This window comes from Gouania willdenowi, chromosome 17, assembly GCF_900634775.1.
Source record: "Gouania willdenowi chromosome 17, fGouWil2.1, whole genome shotgun sequence".
Classification (NCBI taxonomy): Eukaryota; Metazoa; Chordata; class Actinopteri; order Blenniiformes; family Gobiesocidae; genus Gouania; species Gouania willdenowi.
Window position 1 is genome coordinate 7,000,730 of NC_041060.1, and position 16,800 is coordinate 7,017,529.

A 16,800-nucleotide genomic window follows, 5' to 3' on the forward strand; every position below is an offset into this window, starting at 1 on the left:
CCCCAAAATAAAGGTGCCAGAGAACGGGGACCCCCACTGTGTAGCTGAAGGTGGTTGAACACAGACATGTACATTGAAGAACAGTCATGAGTAGACAGGACCATCTATAAGTGGGAATAAAAGGGAGAGATTTTTGGGGCCCATCCATAAAGTCAGCAAAATGATGGTCCATTGTTCTATGAATCTGTGATAACCATATTTATTTATTTACCTGAATAATATCCACTGTTATCCAAGAAGTTTATTATCATTTGCACCATTATATAGTCATCTTAAAGATGTAAATCCTTGTTTTAATCAGAAATAGAATGGGTTAAAAGTGACCAAAAAAGGGTGGAAAAAGTGGTGAAATGGAATTTTAAAAACCACAGAAATTGGTTAAAATTTGCAAATTAGAGTGGCCAAAAACAGGCAGAAAAAGTGGTAAAAGTGTCAGTATTGGGTAAATTAGTTCAACCTGCCGAATAAAGGGCATAACAAATTGTGAATGTGGTTAAATTGGCAAAAAATAAGCATAAAACAAAATAAGACAATAATGGGTCAACATATGCGACAGGTGGGAAAAGTGGTTGCAACTGGGTTTATAAGTGCCAAAAATGTCTTGAAAGTGGAAAAAAAAAAATGAGCAGAAAAGGCATCAAAATTTAATGGAGAGGTGGCAGAAATGTCGCAAAAATGCATTACGTAAAAGGAGTAAAAATATGGCAAGAAAAAGTGATAAAATAGGTTAAAATATGGCAAGTTTTGTGTAGTTGAAAAAAGGGTAAAAAATAACAATAAATGGGCACAACTTGTTCAAAAAAATATTCTGAGTTTCTTGAAGGCATCTGGCGACTCCAAATGGGGTCCTGACCCCAAGGTTGAGAACCTCTGGTGTAAAGAAACTCCTTTATATCACGTGTTCCCTGTGTATTATATTCCGTCAGTTCACCAACACTGGCATGGGCGACAAATTACGGGGATTGAACCCAATCATGAAAGTGAAAAACGCAGTGTTATGTAACAGGTGGTCCCTGAGCCTGGAGGTAATCTCTCGCGCTGCGCACCTAGCCTGAGGCGGCTATAATTAGGCTCGTGTCGCCCTAAAGTATCGCCGGTGCTCCGCGTGCCGCAGTGAACTGACGGAGGGGGGGGGGGCGAGTAGTTCCTTTTTTTGTGGCTGTGCTCTCACTTCCGTGTGTCGACTGTCACCGTAAAGCAGGAAGCACTGTAGTAACGTGTGGAGAGTTATTAGTGTGCGGTCTGCTCATTACACACACACAGGTATGTCTGTTATCTGTCTCTGTCTAATGGTAGCGTCCCTTTTCCGGACAGGTCAGTGTTTTTAACGGGCTAGTTCTCCTTTGTCACAGCTTCCAGTCTGTTATTGTGGCTGTTTTCACTCCAAACGTGTGTTGTGAAAGCACAAACAGGTGATTTTTGTTCTGCAGAGCCGTCATTCCGATGTCCTGTGTGCAGCAGGAGAAGCAACACAAGCTACATGGAGGCTAAGTGACAGACTCAGGCTCAATCGGTGCTCGGCAAACACAGGGTCTGCGGTACATTAGCGTCACAATGCCAGCTGGTAAGCACCGTGTGTGTGTGTGTACAGTGTGTATATATGTCTAATGTGTGTATGTGTGTGTGTGTGTTGAAAACAGTAAACACCAATCCAGTTAACTGTACGAGTGGTGCGTTCAATGCCTTTGTTTTGGTTGGTTGTTACGTATCAGAAGTCACCTGGTGCGTTCACTGTAGCTGCCTTTGTTGTGTGTGAAAATAGGAATTTCGAAATGTGCTGAGAGCTTTCAATTCAAAACAGCTTTATTGGCATGAGAAACAGGTTTACATTGCCAAAGTGAGTGTGCCATAGGACGAAAATATTAAATGTGAAAAATAATAGATACATTTGTGATGTGCAAATCACTAAGATGAAATAAAATAAAATAAAAATAGGCTTTCACTCTATCTATCTATCTATCAAGCAAGGAACCTCTGTCTGTGTGCTTGTTCCTCAAATATCTCTGCAAATCAGGCTCATATTGGCCTGAGACTTTCAACATGGCTGCTGCTTGGTTCAACGGTGTGCAACATTGGATTTGTTTGGACTGCAATGTACCGTTCATAAATTGTTTCATAGAGTTGTCTTAAATGCAGCTTTGCAGAATAGCTCAATGTTGACAGGTGGTCATGGTAACTCAGAATAAGTTATAAACTGTGTAGAATCTACAGGAGTGACTACACAAAGGGCTTTTAAAAATGACTCAACTGGGTCTAATATCCTGAAGAAAAAAAACCACCTCGTAAATATTGACCAGCAGGTGTCCTCAGTGAGCAACATTTGTAACTAAGGTGTGTAATTCAGAATTATATTTGCATTAGGAATTAAGTGTTTACAAGGTAGGTTTAAAGATGATTTAACTTTTATTCTGAATTAAAGAGGAATTAAAGTTCCCATGTAAACCATCCATGAAAACGCTACTTAACCTCCCACTTTTCCATAGCATGACATACTTCCTACAGACACTGCATTAGCATATGTGGAACAAAATTTACAATAAAGTTATGAGTGTTATAAAAGAGGAAAAAGGTTATGTACAGAATTTTACATATATCAATACACACACACACGCACGTCCGGTTGCGCAAGTACATATATACAGTATATACATGCTTTCTCAATGTTCTGGTTAAGGTTTTTCCTATTATGTCTCAGAGCGTTTGTACATTTTTATCAATAAAACATAAAGCTGAGTTCCATCATGTTATAGTTATTAAAGTAGAAGTGCTGTTACTTGATTTAAATTGTACTCAAGTACGAGTAAGTCATACATAAAATACTCAATTAAATAGTACTCAAAATAAAAGTTACTTGTTACTTTCACCTCCCACGTTTATTTTTGGTAATAAATCTTGCCACGGTTGACTTGCGTACAGTAAACATCTCGTGTATAGACTTAAAAAAGGAAAAGATGAAATCTTGCACGATTGAAACTTAATTTATTTTCCACAAAGGCATCTGTATGAAATAAAAGATTTGTCAAAATGTACAATTATTTTTGAAATAAAATAACACCAATATATTCAATTAAAAAAAAAAAAAAAAAAAAAAAAAAAATGATCAGACATGAAACAGGAATATAATAAAATCACAAAAAAGTACACGTACCCATTAAAGCAACTCAATTACAGTAACGTGAGTAGGAATGTCCCGTTACAACTTTTTCATTTCCGATATGATACTGATATTGCAGCCTTGGGTATCGGCCGATACCGATATTGATCCGATGTCAGCGTGAATCATACATACTTTTCTGACCTTTTTTTCTTTACTAAAAAACATTAATTACTTATATTATTGTAGTGTGGAATGTTAGAAAAGGCTTGATCAAGTGATGCTACTCAAACAGAGAACAATAGTCAGCAACAGTAGGTATGAGAAAAACTGACCCATTTATTATTAACCAGTTGGTTACATACATTTTAACCTTCAACATAATATCTACAGTATTCTACAATGGAATAAAATAAATAAACAAATTGAGGAAAAAAAAAAAAATCGGGAATTTGAATTCGATATTCGTTTGCAGGCTTATATCGGATTGGGACACCCCTAAACGTGAGTAGTTGTAATCTTTTACTTTAACCTCTTGTTATGGCAAAATTATTAGTTATGCTTAATAATATATTTACTCATATATCTTAATCCTTAAGCCTTGGGTTGTAACTTTCCATTGTGTGATTCTCATGTCTTCAACTTTGCTTCTAGCTCTGGGTCAGGCTACCTTTTCCAAAGCACATGATGTCCTCCCAAAACAATACTGAAATCTCACAAGGCCAGACACATAGGCACCCTCTGTGTACACACTCACATGCCTACACACACTCGCATAGTCACACATACACACCCCGTACACATCCATTCATACACACAAACACACTTAATTTTACATCAATGTTGTTGTTTCATAGTCATCTTTATTACACAATCCTTTTTTTTGCAGCCAATAATCATAAATTTCTGTTGGTGCAAGAACAGTTGAGAAGCACCAATGTCAATGATGGTTTTTTTAATGTTTATTGTTAAATATTTTTAGAATGGATTAAATTTTTTTTTCTTTTGTTGATATCAGGTCTCCCATACTATTTTCAACATTTAGCTTTAGTTTGTTTTGCAATAAATTAATTCCAGTGGCAAAAATATAGTAGAAACATTATTTTGAGTAATTTGTTGACGCCATTGTAGTTCATGTTTACAGAATCGATGACATCAGCAAATGTCCAAACTGTGGTTCTTGTTTATGTTCTTCCACCAGAGCACAAACACACTTAATGACAAACAATAGTATGGTTGTTGACTGTAGTGAAAGTACAGTGCATTTATACTGTATATATACAGTATAGATCACTGGTTCTCAACCCAACCTTTTCAGCCACGACCCCCAAAATAAAGGTTCCAGAGAACGGGGACCCCCACATGGACATTGAAGAACATTCATGTGGAGGCAGGACCATCTATAAGGGGGAATAAAAGGGAGATATTTTTGGGGTCCATCCATAAAATCAGCAAAATGATGGTTCATTGTTCTATGAATCTGTGATAACCACATGTATTTCTCTATCTGAATTATATCCACTGTTGTCCAGGAAGTTTATTATTATTTGCACCATATAATATAGTCATGTTAAAGATGTAAATTCCTGTTTTAAGCAGAAATAAAATGGGTTAAAAGTGACCAGAAAGGTGGTAAAATGGGATTTTAAAAACAGCAGAAATTGTTTAAAAGTTGCAAATTAGAGTCGCCAAAAACAGACAAAAGTGGTAAAAAATGGTTAAAAGTGTCAATATTTAAATAATGGGCATGGCAAATCATCAATGTTGTTAAATGGGCAAAAATAAGCATGAAATATGGTGAAAAGAGGTTAAAAAGTGACAATAATGGGTCAACATATGCGGCATTAGGTAAAAAAAAAAAAAGTGGTGGAATGGGTTTATAAGTACCAAAAATGTCTTGAAAGTGGAAGAAATGTGCAGAAAAGGCATCTTAAAAGGATTAAAAGTGAACAAAAATGGTGGAAAAGGTGGTGAAATGGGATTTTAAAAACCATAGAAATTGGTTAAAAGTTGCAAATTAGAGTGGCCAAAATCAGACAGAAAAAGTGGTCAAAATGGTTCCAAGTGTCAATATTGGGTTGAAAGTGGCAGAAAATTATGAACAGTTGGTTTAAACTGGCAAATAATGAGCATACCCAGTCATGAATGTGAATAAATTGGCAAAAATAATCAAGAAATATGGTGAAAAGAGGTTAAAAGTGACAACAATGGTCAACATATGTGACATTAGGTGGGGAAAGTGGTGAAAACGGTTTATAAGTGCCGAAAACGTCTTGAAAGTGGAAAAAAAAATAGTCAGAAAAGGCATAGAAATTTGATGGAGAAGTGGCAGAAATGGGAGTATTGTAGAAAAAATGCATTAAAAGGAGCAAAAATATTGCAAGTTTGGTGTAGTTGCCGAAAAAAAGTAAAAATAAGTAAAAATGGCCATAAAGGTTGAGAACCCCTGATGTAGAAGTACAAACTGCTTTGAGGGGTAAGCAGCTGCCTTTGGCTGGTGCGTTATTTCCTGCTGCACACACTACACTTACATGACTAGAAGGACAACAGTTAAAAGAATGACACAGAACTATTTTCCATTGAGGGGTAAAAAAAAAAAAAAAACCCTCATGATTTTTGGCAGTGAGCGGTTTTGGGAAGGAAAACTCAGAGTGGATTCCTTTAACTGCTGCTGCAGACAGCATCATTCAGCAGCAGCTTCAAGGACTCTGCATCCCTGCTGGCTGTGTGTGCACATCTGCGTGTGCGCACTCTGTAATTACTCCCTGTGGTAAATAGCTGATTACATTAGCGGTAATGTGACGCCTTTAACATCGATTCCTGATGGGCTAATGCGGCGAGATGAGACGGTGCCTATGAATGTATTTGGATGCGTAGCCTACACTGTGGTCTCAGCTTACTAAATATTGTCAACATTAAACAAGCCGAGATTCTAACCAGTTTGTTACATAACGGCTGGTTTATGGTATTACAATCTCACTGCCTGTCATGTCACCACCCACTTGTCACTTCAGAAAGCACTCACAGTAAAGGCAACTGTACAGAATTACATAAAATCTCTAATTTTCTTCATTTTTATTCACGGTAGTTTAAAGGTAATGCTGCTCATTACTTCAACAATGTTTTATTCAATGTTCTCACATTTCTCCACACTTTTGGTAGAACCTCCGGTTTTTCATTTCAAAATTTTCCCTTTTCCCGTTTCAGAGTTTACCCATTTTCGCATCACTTGACGCTTTTCAGTTTTGTTTCTATTTCATCGACTTTACTGGCTTTTAAACTTGCTGAAATCGTACCAAACATGCTAATCGGGGCTAATAGTCAATTATGATTACGTTGCAAGAGTAACTAAACCCCCAAACCACTTTTTTTCTGTGTTGTTGATTGATACTAGTCCAACTTTTGACTTTTTAGTCAAAATATTTCAATTTGGTGTATTTTGATGTAAAAATGTAAGTGTGAATGTAAGTGGGTTGAAACCTGGCTATTACAATCAAATTTTACTATTGGCTGAGAGTAGTTAGACGTTTTGGTGGCTTCTCACGTTTTTGTTAAATCAAATCAAATCAAAGTGTTTATTGTCATCTGTACAGGTAGAAACACGTTTCCCCGTACAATGAAATTCTTGCTTTGCCGACCGCCAGTGAATGCCTACGTAATAAAGGCCTCAACCAAAGTCTCGTGACACCTCTTCATAAAGATTGGATGTTGGAGGGTTTTTTTTGGTTGATGAATTGTGTGAATTGCAAACATCTTAAAAAACAAAAACAAAGTTGGTGCATTCCTGTGAACATGTGGTTTTGCTTTGACCTGCTGTAATGTTAGCATCACTTGGGACCTCAGACTTCTGGTGGCTTTTGAAGAGAAGCAGGTTTAGAGTTCAGCTTTCTCATAGAAAAGTTGTTTACCACCTTTTATCAAACAAATCAGTCCGTGTGAGTGTTAATCTGTGTTTATGTTCATTCAAATTGTAACATCTACACGTATTAACCACCTCAGTGTTGGATAAAAGAAGAGTTTGTGCTGATTTGATTGAGGTTAGTACTGCTGCTATTTATATTTGACACTGACTTTGGTGTGCGTCTCATTCTAGGCTTTGTTGTGGTCTAGCGCCTCTCATTATCCTCAAAGCTACTACTTCAATTAAGTTATTATGTAGGCCAAAGCCGCTGCCGTTGCCATCAATTGCTACTTTTGACCCTGCGTTGAACAAACAACTCAGTGAAGTGAACGAGAGTCTATCTCATCTGAATTCCACACGTATCTCCATTCTCATCTCCCCTCAGAGCCCAGATAAAAAAACTGGGCTGCAAAACTGTTTTGGTTTTCCACAATTTTAATTCAGCTTTGTTGCTTTAATGTATTCCACAACAGTATCACATTATGTGCTGTAAACATCAAACAGTAACAAAAGAAAAACAGTTATGTTAGGAAACAACAAATTGTTATAGATGTATGTCCTACTATCTCTGTATACTTTCAGTTGTAAAGTGTATGTATTAAAACAATTTTCCCACACATCAGGTTGAAATAAGCACATCCTTTAGATATAGGTATGTGTAAATCATGACACATTATTATTGTTTCATTGTCACACATACAAAGGGCGATGCATTATATTTTTTCTCTGCATTAAACTTACTGTATACCTGAGGAACAGTATAGTGTCCAGGTGGCAATTTGAAGGTTATGGATCTTGCTCATTGGCCTACAGCAGACTTGAACATTTGACCCTCCAGTTAAAAATCTGCTTTTATTTATTGAATTATTTGGCCCAATTTCTGCGTTTGGAGAAGTTTGTAGCACACATTTGTGCACCTAAGATCTTTGGATTGATAAAAGTGAATGGCTGGTATTGGCTCCTTATATGGGAGCTGCTTTGTTTTAGTTTTTCAGCCACTTGTGTGTGTTTATGTGTGTATGGCTCTGTCTGCATCTCAGAGTGGAGAGGGGGCGGGGCTACAGACACAGAGAGCTGCACACAGAACAGAAAGAGAGAAAGAGACACAGATATGAGACATAGACTGTAAAAAGAATGGATGGGACATGCTCCCCGAAGAGTGAAGCTTTTATTTTTAGAGCTCCCCCTGCTGACTGGCTGTAGTATAGGTCATAAACTCCGCCTAAAGTTAAAGTACTCGTCACTAGGGATGGGCGATATTGTCAAAAAAAATTATCACGATAATTTCTGGTACTTATCACGATAACGATAAAAATCACGATAAATAAATAAAAAAAATTCACAACTTAATGTAAACAGGTTCTTTACAAACACAAATAAATCTGAATACATCAACACTAGACACATTTAGAAAAGTAATTGCTGACGCAAACAGCTCATGAGCTGATATTCTGTGGAATATATTTGTGCATGTGGATTATTATTATTGTTATTGTATGGAATTAATTTATTTCCACACTTGAAATAAAATTATTTAAAAAAAAAAAAGCACAAATAACTTCAATAGTGTTTTTACTGCTGATGAAATATAATTACAAAATATTGCGTTTCACAAATTGGGGTGTTCTTTTTACTTGGTCTATTATTCCTTATATGGAGTGGTTAGCGTTAGCTCTTAGCTCAGTCTGTGTGTCAGTGGGTTAGCTTAGCATAGTTAGCTTTAGTTGAGTTTCCAGTTCATAGTCGATGCTGCCAGTTCATCTCTGTCCCCACGTATGTGGAACTTTGGGTGGATCTGACGGAGGAACTTGAATTGGTTCCCTTTGTTGGATGGTTGTCTGGTTTTAACCAAGTAGCGGTCTGTGTTGTATCGCAGCATAGTAGCTTCTGGTAGCCGTGACGAACACCTCACACACACAGATGGCGGTGTGTGCGGGGGGCGGTGGCGGTGCACGCCGTGCAGAGCTTCCGTAAACAACCCGCTCCAGAGAATAATCAGTTGTTGACAACAAACGGGGGCAGTTTTGGTCCGTGGAACGCGCTTTTTTGTTTGGGGCATTCTTGGCTAAATTGAGGGACAAATGGCCCGTGGGCCTCGCTAATTTCAGACATGGGAATTTATTGTTTATATCGAGGGATGACATATTCTTACCTGTGAGAATGTTTTTGACGATAAATCATAAACAATAAAATATTGCACATTCCTACTTGTCACACATTTTTTTTCCAAACCTAAACTCTGCTGTGATCATTAGTTATTATCACCCTACATTGTGTTCAATAAGTTATTTGAGGTTGAAAAATGGGATTTTACATCATATATGATGACGATTGACAGCTGTGGATCTTGTGTAGCTTTTTTTGTCAATAGCAGTTACGTCGTGAAGGAAAGCCGAGACGCCATTTAAGTAGATATTTGAGTTGAAATATATCGTTGTTTTGTACTAACCTCGATGATCTGAACAATCTGTTTGTAGAATTTCCAGACGAGAAAGATACTTATGTTCTTGGCGTAGCTGGGCCTTGTAAATCATCAGGGCAGTATGCTAAATGGGCGTGGCATGTTACCAGGGCTCCTGGGAACAGCTACAGTGCACGCCCACTGTAATGAAAGGATAAAGATATTCAGAGAGCAACTACATTGTGCACAACAGAGGAAATGAGTCAAAGGAAAAGGGAATAAAGTTTCGTCAAATTTAAGTTTTACGGATGTTTCTAGAGCATAGTGTAGTAGACTGAGCCCTCTAAAGCAATTTCACTCTGGGATCAATAAATAAAGTATATCTGATTCTGATTCTAAACATTTCTAGACAAGTTCGGACATACGAGAGCAGTCCATCCATTAGTCACATTATTAACTAGACTTTTTATATTTAAAATGTATTAATATAGCACTCTGATATTAATTATACAAAAAACAACTCATAGATCATTACTTGGTATAATTTATGCTTTTACATTTTTTTTTCTTTTTACATGTTATCTAGTAATACTTAATGTAAACTACAAAACCTCTGAAAATCCGAAATCTTCTACTGTTTATAAAATGGATGAAAATGGCCACAGTGATAATGATAGTGATGATAAAATTCTGTAGGATAACAGAATGTTCAGAAATAGTAACTGTTTGAAGTGCTTAAAAATCTGCTTTTTTTAATTGTTTTTTATTTTTATTTTATTTTTTGTAGATATTTGCACATTTAATTTTCCCTCATTTCCTTCAAATTTTCTGTGAGGAATAGACATTTAGTTGAGCTGCTTCTTTTCTATTACAGTTTAAATTCAAGTGAAATATGTCATAGTATCCCCCAATCATCCCATACATTTATCAGTTTTGATAAACACACACACACACACACACACACACACACACACACACACACACACACATATATATATATACAGAAATTAGACATTTTTTGCTCCTTTTTTTTTTTCCTAAATGAATTTATTGACATTTTAAAGGTTAGCTGAAACAATGAATTTGTCAATCACAGTTGTATACAGTGTTGATACTCTGTCTTTTCAGTTTTGGGTGGAGGGGAGTATTTATAGAATAGATCTGGGTCACTCACCAGGAAGGTTTTTTTTTTATTTCTCTCTCCCATTTGTTTCTTCAAAGTAACGTCCAATCTGCTCCTTGGACCATTTAAAAGAATCAAAGTAATTGAAACGTGGCAGGTGTAAAAAGCTGTTTTGATGCTGCGCTGCTTAATTGCATGTGTGCAGTCGCTTCCTTTGCTCTCAAGATGGCTCCTCTCCTCTCTGTTGTTGGCTGTGATTTATATTCATGACCAAAAAAACACAGTTTGTTCTGCAAAGGATTTTGGCCTAAATATAACTTCAAAGAAGATGTGCCTCAGTCCGTTTCCTGCTTCTGTCACATCTTTGCAGACAAGCCGGCTTTTATCTCTCCCTCTCTTTGTTTCATGATGCTTAGCGCACAGCTTTTAAGAACTTTTAAGGGGATTTAGTCCTTTTGCTGTTGTCCCGATCAAGTAATGTGTTTGTGTTTGTGTCTCTATCACAAGAAAGTAGGTGTTGGTACAGGAATGCTGAAACACTGCACAACAACATTTTTAGTTTTTCACTTGAACAGTATGACTGATCACTTATGAAGTTGTTGTTTGCACAATTTCAATGCAGAATGCCAAATGTGGGATTAAAGAAAAAACTGTAAAACAAAAAAAAAAACAACCTGTGAATAAAACTAGTATGGTATAATTTAGATCTTTATATTTTATTCATGAGGCTATCAACATATTCTTTTGGATGAGAAATATTGGGAATTATCCGTTAAAGAATAACATTTTAAAGCATGTGACAAACTAAAGCCCCGGGGGCCAAATCCGATCTAGGTCGCAGACGAAAGTGAAAATGACAAAGAAAACATAAATTTTTGAAAGAATCTTGCAATTTTTCTCAAATTATTCCACAAAATTTCCCCAAATTAAACAAAAATTGGTAAAAAGAAATAAATAAATCGCAGAACATTGAAGTATCCGTCACTTATTGCTTAGACATTGCTGATGCCTTGCCTTCCATACTTCAGTCACTCCTTTTTGTAGTTAGACAAATAGTGTAAATGCATATTTGGTATTTCTGTGTCATATTGGGGCCTGATTTGAACCCAAGAAGAAGAAAAAAGTTGAGAATGCTTTATCCGTTTCAGAACGTGAATTCTGTGGGTTTTTTTTTTTTACTTTTTTTCTACGTTGTTCGGGTTGCATCACGTGTGCATGTTTTTTCTTCTGTTTTCTTTCATGTAAATAAGAATTTAACTTCCAAATTTTGTATTTCGTTCTGATCAGGGAAATATAGGACATAGTGTGGCTGTGCCAGTTTAGTCTTCCCGATGCAATGCAGGGATGATGGTCTCTACTTCACAGTTCTGCCTCCAGGCAGCTAATTTCACTGGACAAATGTGTGGTGACCTGCTGAAGAAATCAAGTGTTCTGCTGTTTTGGCCGCGTACTCGACTTTAACTAAATAAAGACGCCGGAAAATACAGTACTTTAATGTGACCTGATGAGTGTTTGGTTGTGCGAGAATATTCTGTTCCCTTTTGATAATGAAACACTTTACTTGTACTAGCTGCACTGAGTTTAATCAAGGCATTATTAAAAGATAAGAGTACAAGGCCCTAACATTAAAAAAATCTGCCTAACAATAGAGAATCTCACACAGTGACTGAGCCTTAGTTTCGCAGATATTTTATTCTGAAATCGGCAAAAATGCATTTAAATTTGGATGTGTTTGACCCAAGTCACTCAACATAATGCTTCTGTGCGTCGAGGATAGTTAACCATAGGAACTTTTATGGCAGAGATGGGAAACTTCTACTTCCCACAAAAATATTATTGTCCGATCAGAGGGACACATTATCAAGATTCATGTTAGCATTTCAAATAATGACCAATCTGAGCATTAATGAAAGAACTGAAGATTTTTGTAGTCCTTTTGTGTTTTTAGACTTTTCATGTGTTTTTAATTCATTTTGTCTATTTTATTGTCAATATAGTAAATTTGTGTGGCCTTTTTGTGTGTTTTTTTTGTGCTATTGTCATCTTTCTGTAATTTTTTTGCCTTTTTCTGTCATTTTGTCCATTTTCGTTGGCATTTTGTGTGTCTTTGAGTAGTGGTGTAACAATCCACATTGATACATTGATTAATTAATTACTGATCCAGATACAGTGATGCACAATGAAAACTTTGATTAACTTCGTCATCTTTAAGATACACTTTCATTTTGAAATTCACATAGCATGTCTGTACGTCTGTGCCACCATTACTTGCAAATATTTTTTTAACCTCCAACCAGCAGCTCTGTTGGAGGGGTTAGCATCCTTAGCATGCTTGACGGCTGCTTGTCGGCGGCCTTTTTAGGTGGAACACCTGTTTGTTTCCTTGATACTCCTACTCCACCATGTACACCATAATCTCCTCCAAGTCTTCAAGTGTAAGTTGCCTGTATTTTTCTTTATCTGATTTTCCGCGCTTCGCCATTCTCTCTCGATCTTCTCCTGCTCTCGTCGCACACGGCCTACCCTCGTCTGAGATCACGGTCAAATCAAAGGAAGTAGCCGCGGTTTCTACTTCTGCTACCTGTGATCGGGCATCCAAAGAGCACTGTTGCCACCTGCTGACTCAATAAAATAACGTCTACAAGCAAGATCTTTACATGGAACTTGCATAAGGCTTTACTGCATCCGTTCTTGACTGAAAAACATAATTGACGTCTATAGACGTCATTGTCAGTGAACGTTACTGAACCAAATGACGTCAATGAGTTAAGGAGCTTTCGATTGATTTATCCATTCAAACTTGGCTCTTGGCTATGCATCATTGCATCTTCACCTGCAGCCTGCCACTGCTGTTGTTTCAGTGAAGGGGAAACACGTTCACTGCAAGGTCAGCAAGGAGAGTGTGTGTGTGTGTGTGTGTGCAGGGGGAAGACAGGGAGAGGGTGAAAACACAGAGAGAAAGAGAGAGACAGTGGAGTCCAGGTCTACCTTGCAGGCCGTTCGCTGCTTAACTTCATACCAAATGGATTCAGAGAACAACAATTTGGGTAGGTTGTTGGATTTATTTGTGGATTTGGATGCGTTGGCTTGCCATACTTCCTCGTGCGCGTTTCTGTTTGTGTTGCAGGCAGCAAGCCTAATTCTAGTGGCCATTAATGTGGTTTTTGTTGAAACCGGTGAGCGTATTCATCCCAGGTGACCAATCGGCTTCCTGCTTTCAGTTTTATTGACTCACCTTAAAGCCAATGGGTGAAAGATGAATCATTTATGGAGGCTGAAGGGGCTTGTGTTATAAAGCTTGCATTAACCTTGAGAAATAACAGTTTCATCATGGAAATTCTGCTATTTTTTAAGATGTGAAAATATTGTTTGTTACTCGGGTTTTCTGGAAAAAAAGGATAAAAACATCAGGGTTAAGGGTTATACTTCATTATTTGTAGTGTTAGTTTAACCTGTGTCAATATTGAGCAGCAGAACATTCCATATTGTGTAAAGCAGTGGCAAACTTGTGTTCTCGGGTGAATCTAGCATGATAGACTGCAAGTGGCTGTTTTCGTATTTGGGTTGATGACGAGTCCGTTAGTATTTGACCTGCAGACTGGTAGCTGTAATGCAAGAGGTCATCTATTTACCTTTCTGCTAAATTAGGTCCATTATCATTAGTTAGGTCTACTATTTACTATAAGTATGATTAGGATGATGACCGTTCCCATTGAAATATACTTCCAAGTTTCCCATGATGCATTTCAAAACTACAACGACAAAAACCTGAAGCACAATAAATATCTCAGTTGATTTGCAACCTTTGACAATTCTGAAAACATTTTAAGTGAGAAAGTGACCAACTAGAATATCAACATGATCCATAAAACTCACGGAAACACATTTCATTCTGACATTTCGGAGATTCCATATTGACCTCCATTGTGCTATTGATGAAACTTCCGGTTCACTTCAAAACAAAAGCCCTAGATACAAAAACACTAAAAAGCTATTGCAAGATAAGATGCTTTTGTCTTGAAAAGGAGATGTTTGATTTTTTTCTTGAAGCCAGTCCCAGGACGAATTTACATTCCGCTCGCAATGCATCATGGGGCTGTTGAGTATGACTAGTGTGCTCACCGTGCATACTTAAAACATGTCCCGATAGAGTATACATCTGGGTATTTCTTGCATACTCAATCTAATTTGAACGGACTACATACTTATTTTGATGTCAAACTTGATTTGACTAGTACGTTAGTATGTCATTTTGAACACGGTCACAGGCTTTGTGAGAATCGTCATTACAATGCATTTCTTATGAATACATGGAAACCAAATGGCTGCACAATTGTAGGCTTTGCTTTGGACCAGGTGTTTCCAAACTTGTGACAAAGTGCTAAGAACTGCAGGAAGACATGAGAGAAACTCTTGAACATCCTATAGCAAATATTAAGGGGGTACTTATTATACAATTATGGCATGATACGTGTAATTAAAAAAAAGAGTTAAAGTGGTATATGTATATCGTAAAAACGTTCAGAACTTTTTGTCCAAACATCAACAAAAATGATGTTAAATCTGGATTGTGCAGCCATCAGCGGAACATTAGATACAAATGCACTCCTGTGGCCTCCTGCATCCTGTATTTCTGTCATTCAGTCTGAACTGGATACAACAAGCATACAAATATGACACCATGGTTTACTGTTGGAGTCAGCCTGAGCCTGCAGACCAGAATGAAATCTCCTAAGCACACAAGCTGCCCTGATCACTTTGATTCAGTGATGCTACAATAACATGCACATTTTGTTTTTGTGATTGTTTTTTTTAAGAATTGAAAATGATAATTTTTTTATAGACCACTGTCAGACTATTTATTTCAAAAAACCAATCATCAACCAACCATCCTAAACTAATCATTATACGGAAAGTCTTGCATTTGTCTTGGGCTTATTTTTGGTTACTGTCATGTCCTTCTCTAATGGGCTTTAAAAGATACATTTATGTCACATGATAAACAGATAAAAAAAAAAAATGCAGTTTGAGGTCAAAAATCAAATCTATTTGTCGTAATCTGACAAATAAGCATATATCATGTGTAGTAAATATTAGTTCACCTTTAAAAAACATGAAGATAAAAGCATCTTTTTTAAAAAATTATTTTTCTCTTTTCTTTTCTTGTTCTTCTCTTTTTTGTCTCTCCTTTCTTTTTCTTTTCATTTTTTTCCTCTTCTTTTTGTCTTTCTTTTTTTTCTTTTCCCCCTTTTTCTTTCCCTTTTATTTTCAGCACTTATAAACCCTTTCCACCACTTTTCCCACCTAATGTTGCATATTTTGACCCATTATTGTCACTTTTAACTTTTTTTCACCATATTTCATGGTTACTTTTGCCAACTTAACCACATTCATGATTTGTCATCCCCATTATTAGCCAGTTTAAACTCATTGTAATTAATATTTTTTAACCACTTTTTCTGTCCGTTCTTGGCCATTCTAACGTTGCATTCTCCTCTTTGAGTTTTGTATCTTAATCATATAAAATCTGAAATGTTTCATCTTTTGTGAAGAAATCACATTTGTGGGTTTTTTTTATTCTTCTTCTATCTTATCTGCAAACATGTTGTTGATGTTTTTGTCGGAATGGATTTATTTTAACTCATTAGATGTGGTTTCATCTCCGTTATTGTGTGAAGTGGCCTTTCGGCTTGGTTGTGGTCATTTTGTTCACATTTGTTCTTGTTGAGGAAATTTGAAATTATGTAATTCCTTCCCTTTGTCTGAATCCAATCATCCGTTCAATCACTGTGCACAGTAGTCTTGTGTTATCCTCTTCACGTTTGCCAAAACAATGTATACTTTCATTAAATTTTGAATTAAAATCTGAAAAAGGAAATTCACCAAACACATTTTTCATAACTTTTTTTTTTTAATTAAAACTATAAACTGAAAAGGAACTACCTGTACTTTTTGATTGACATGTCAGAGAATATCTTCAAATAAAAGGCTCTTATGAAAGACTTTTCATTTTACCTTAAAATCCCACATTAACATCTGCTAGCAGCTCATATCGGCACATTTGGTTTTATTTTAATATATATATATATATATATAAATTGACATCTCTGATTGATTTGATTATCCTGTTACTAATGTAATCACTGTTTCATGCTAGTCTCATAGTATTAGTTGAGTTTTCTATGCCAAAGCAACTTGGGGTGCACCGATTGCAATTTTCTGGCCGATCACCGATTTTTATTTAATTTTTTTCTTCTTTTTTTTTTTTCCTTGTCTGCACA

General features: G+C 36.5%; 1 protein-coding gene across 1 annotated transcript in view; it reads left to right on the plus strand.

The window, feature by feature from the left end:
• Positions 1–1,244: 1,244 nt before the first annotated feature.
• Positions 1,245–16,800, plus strand: part of efr3a (EFR3 homolog A (S. cerevisiae)) — a gene marked incomplete at its 3' end in the record, with an annotated part of 95,472 nt that continues 79,916 nt past the window's right edge. The window contains exons 1-2 of the mRNA XM_028473324.1: positions 1,245–1,314; positions 1,431–1,564. Of these exons, the coding sequence (XP_028329125.1) occupies positions 1,555–1,564 (10 nt within the window). The remainder of the gene's footprint in view (positions 1,315–1,430; positions 1,565–16,800) is intronic.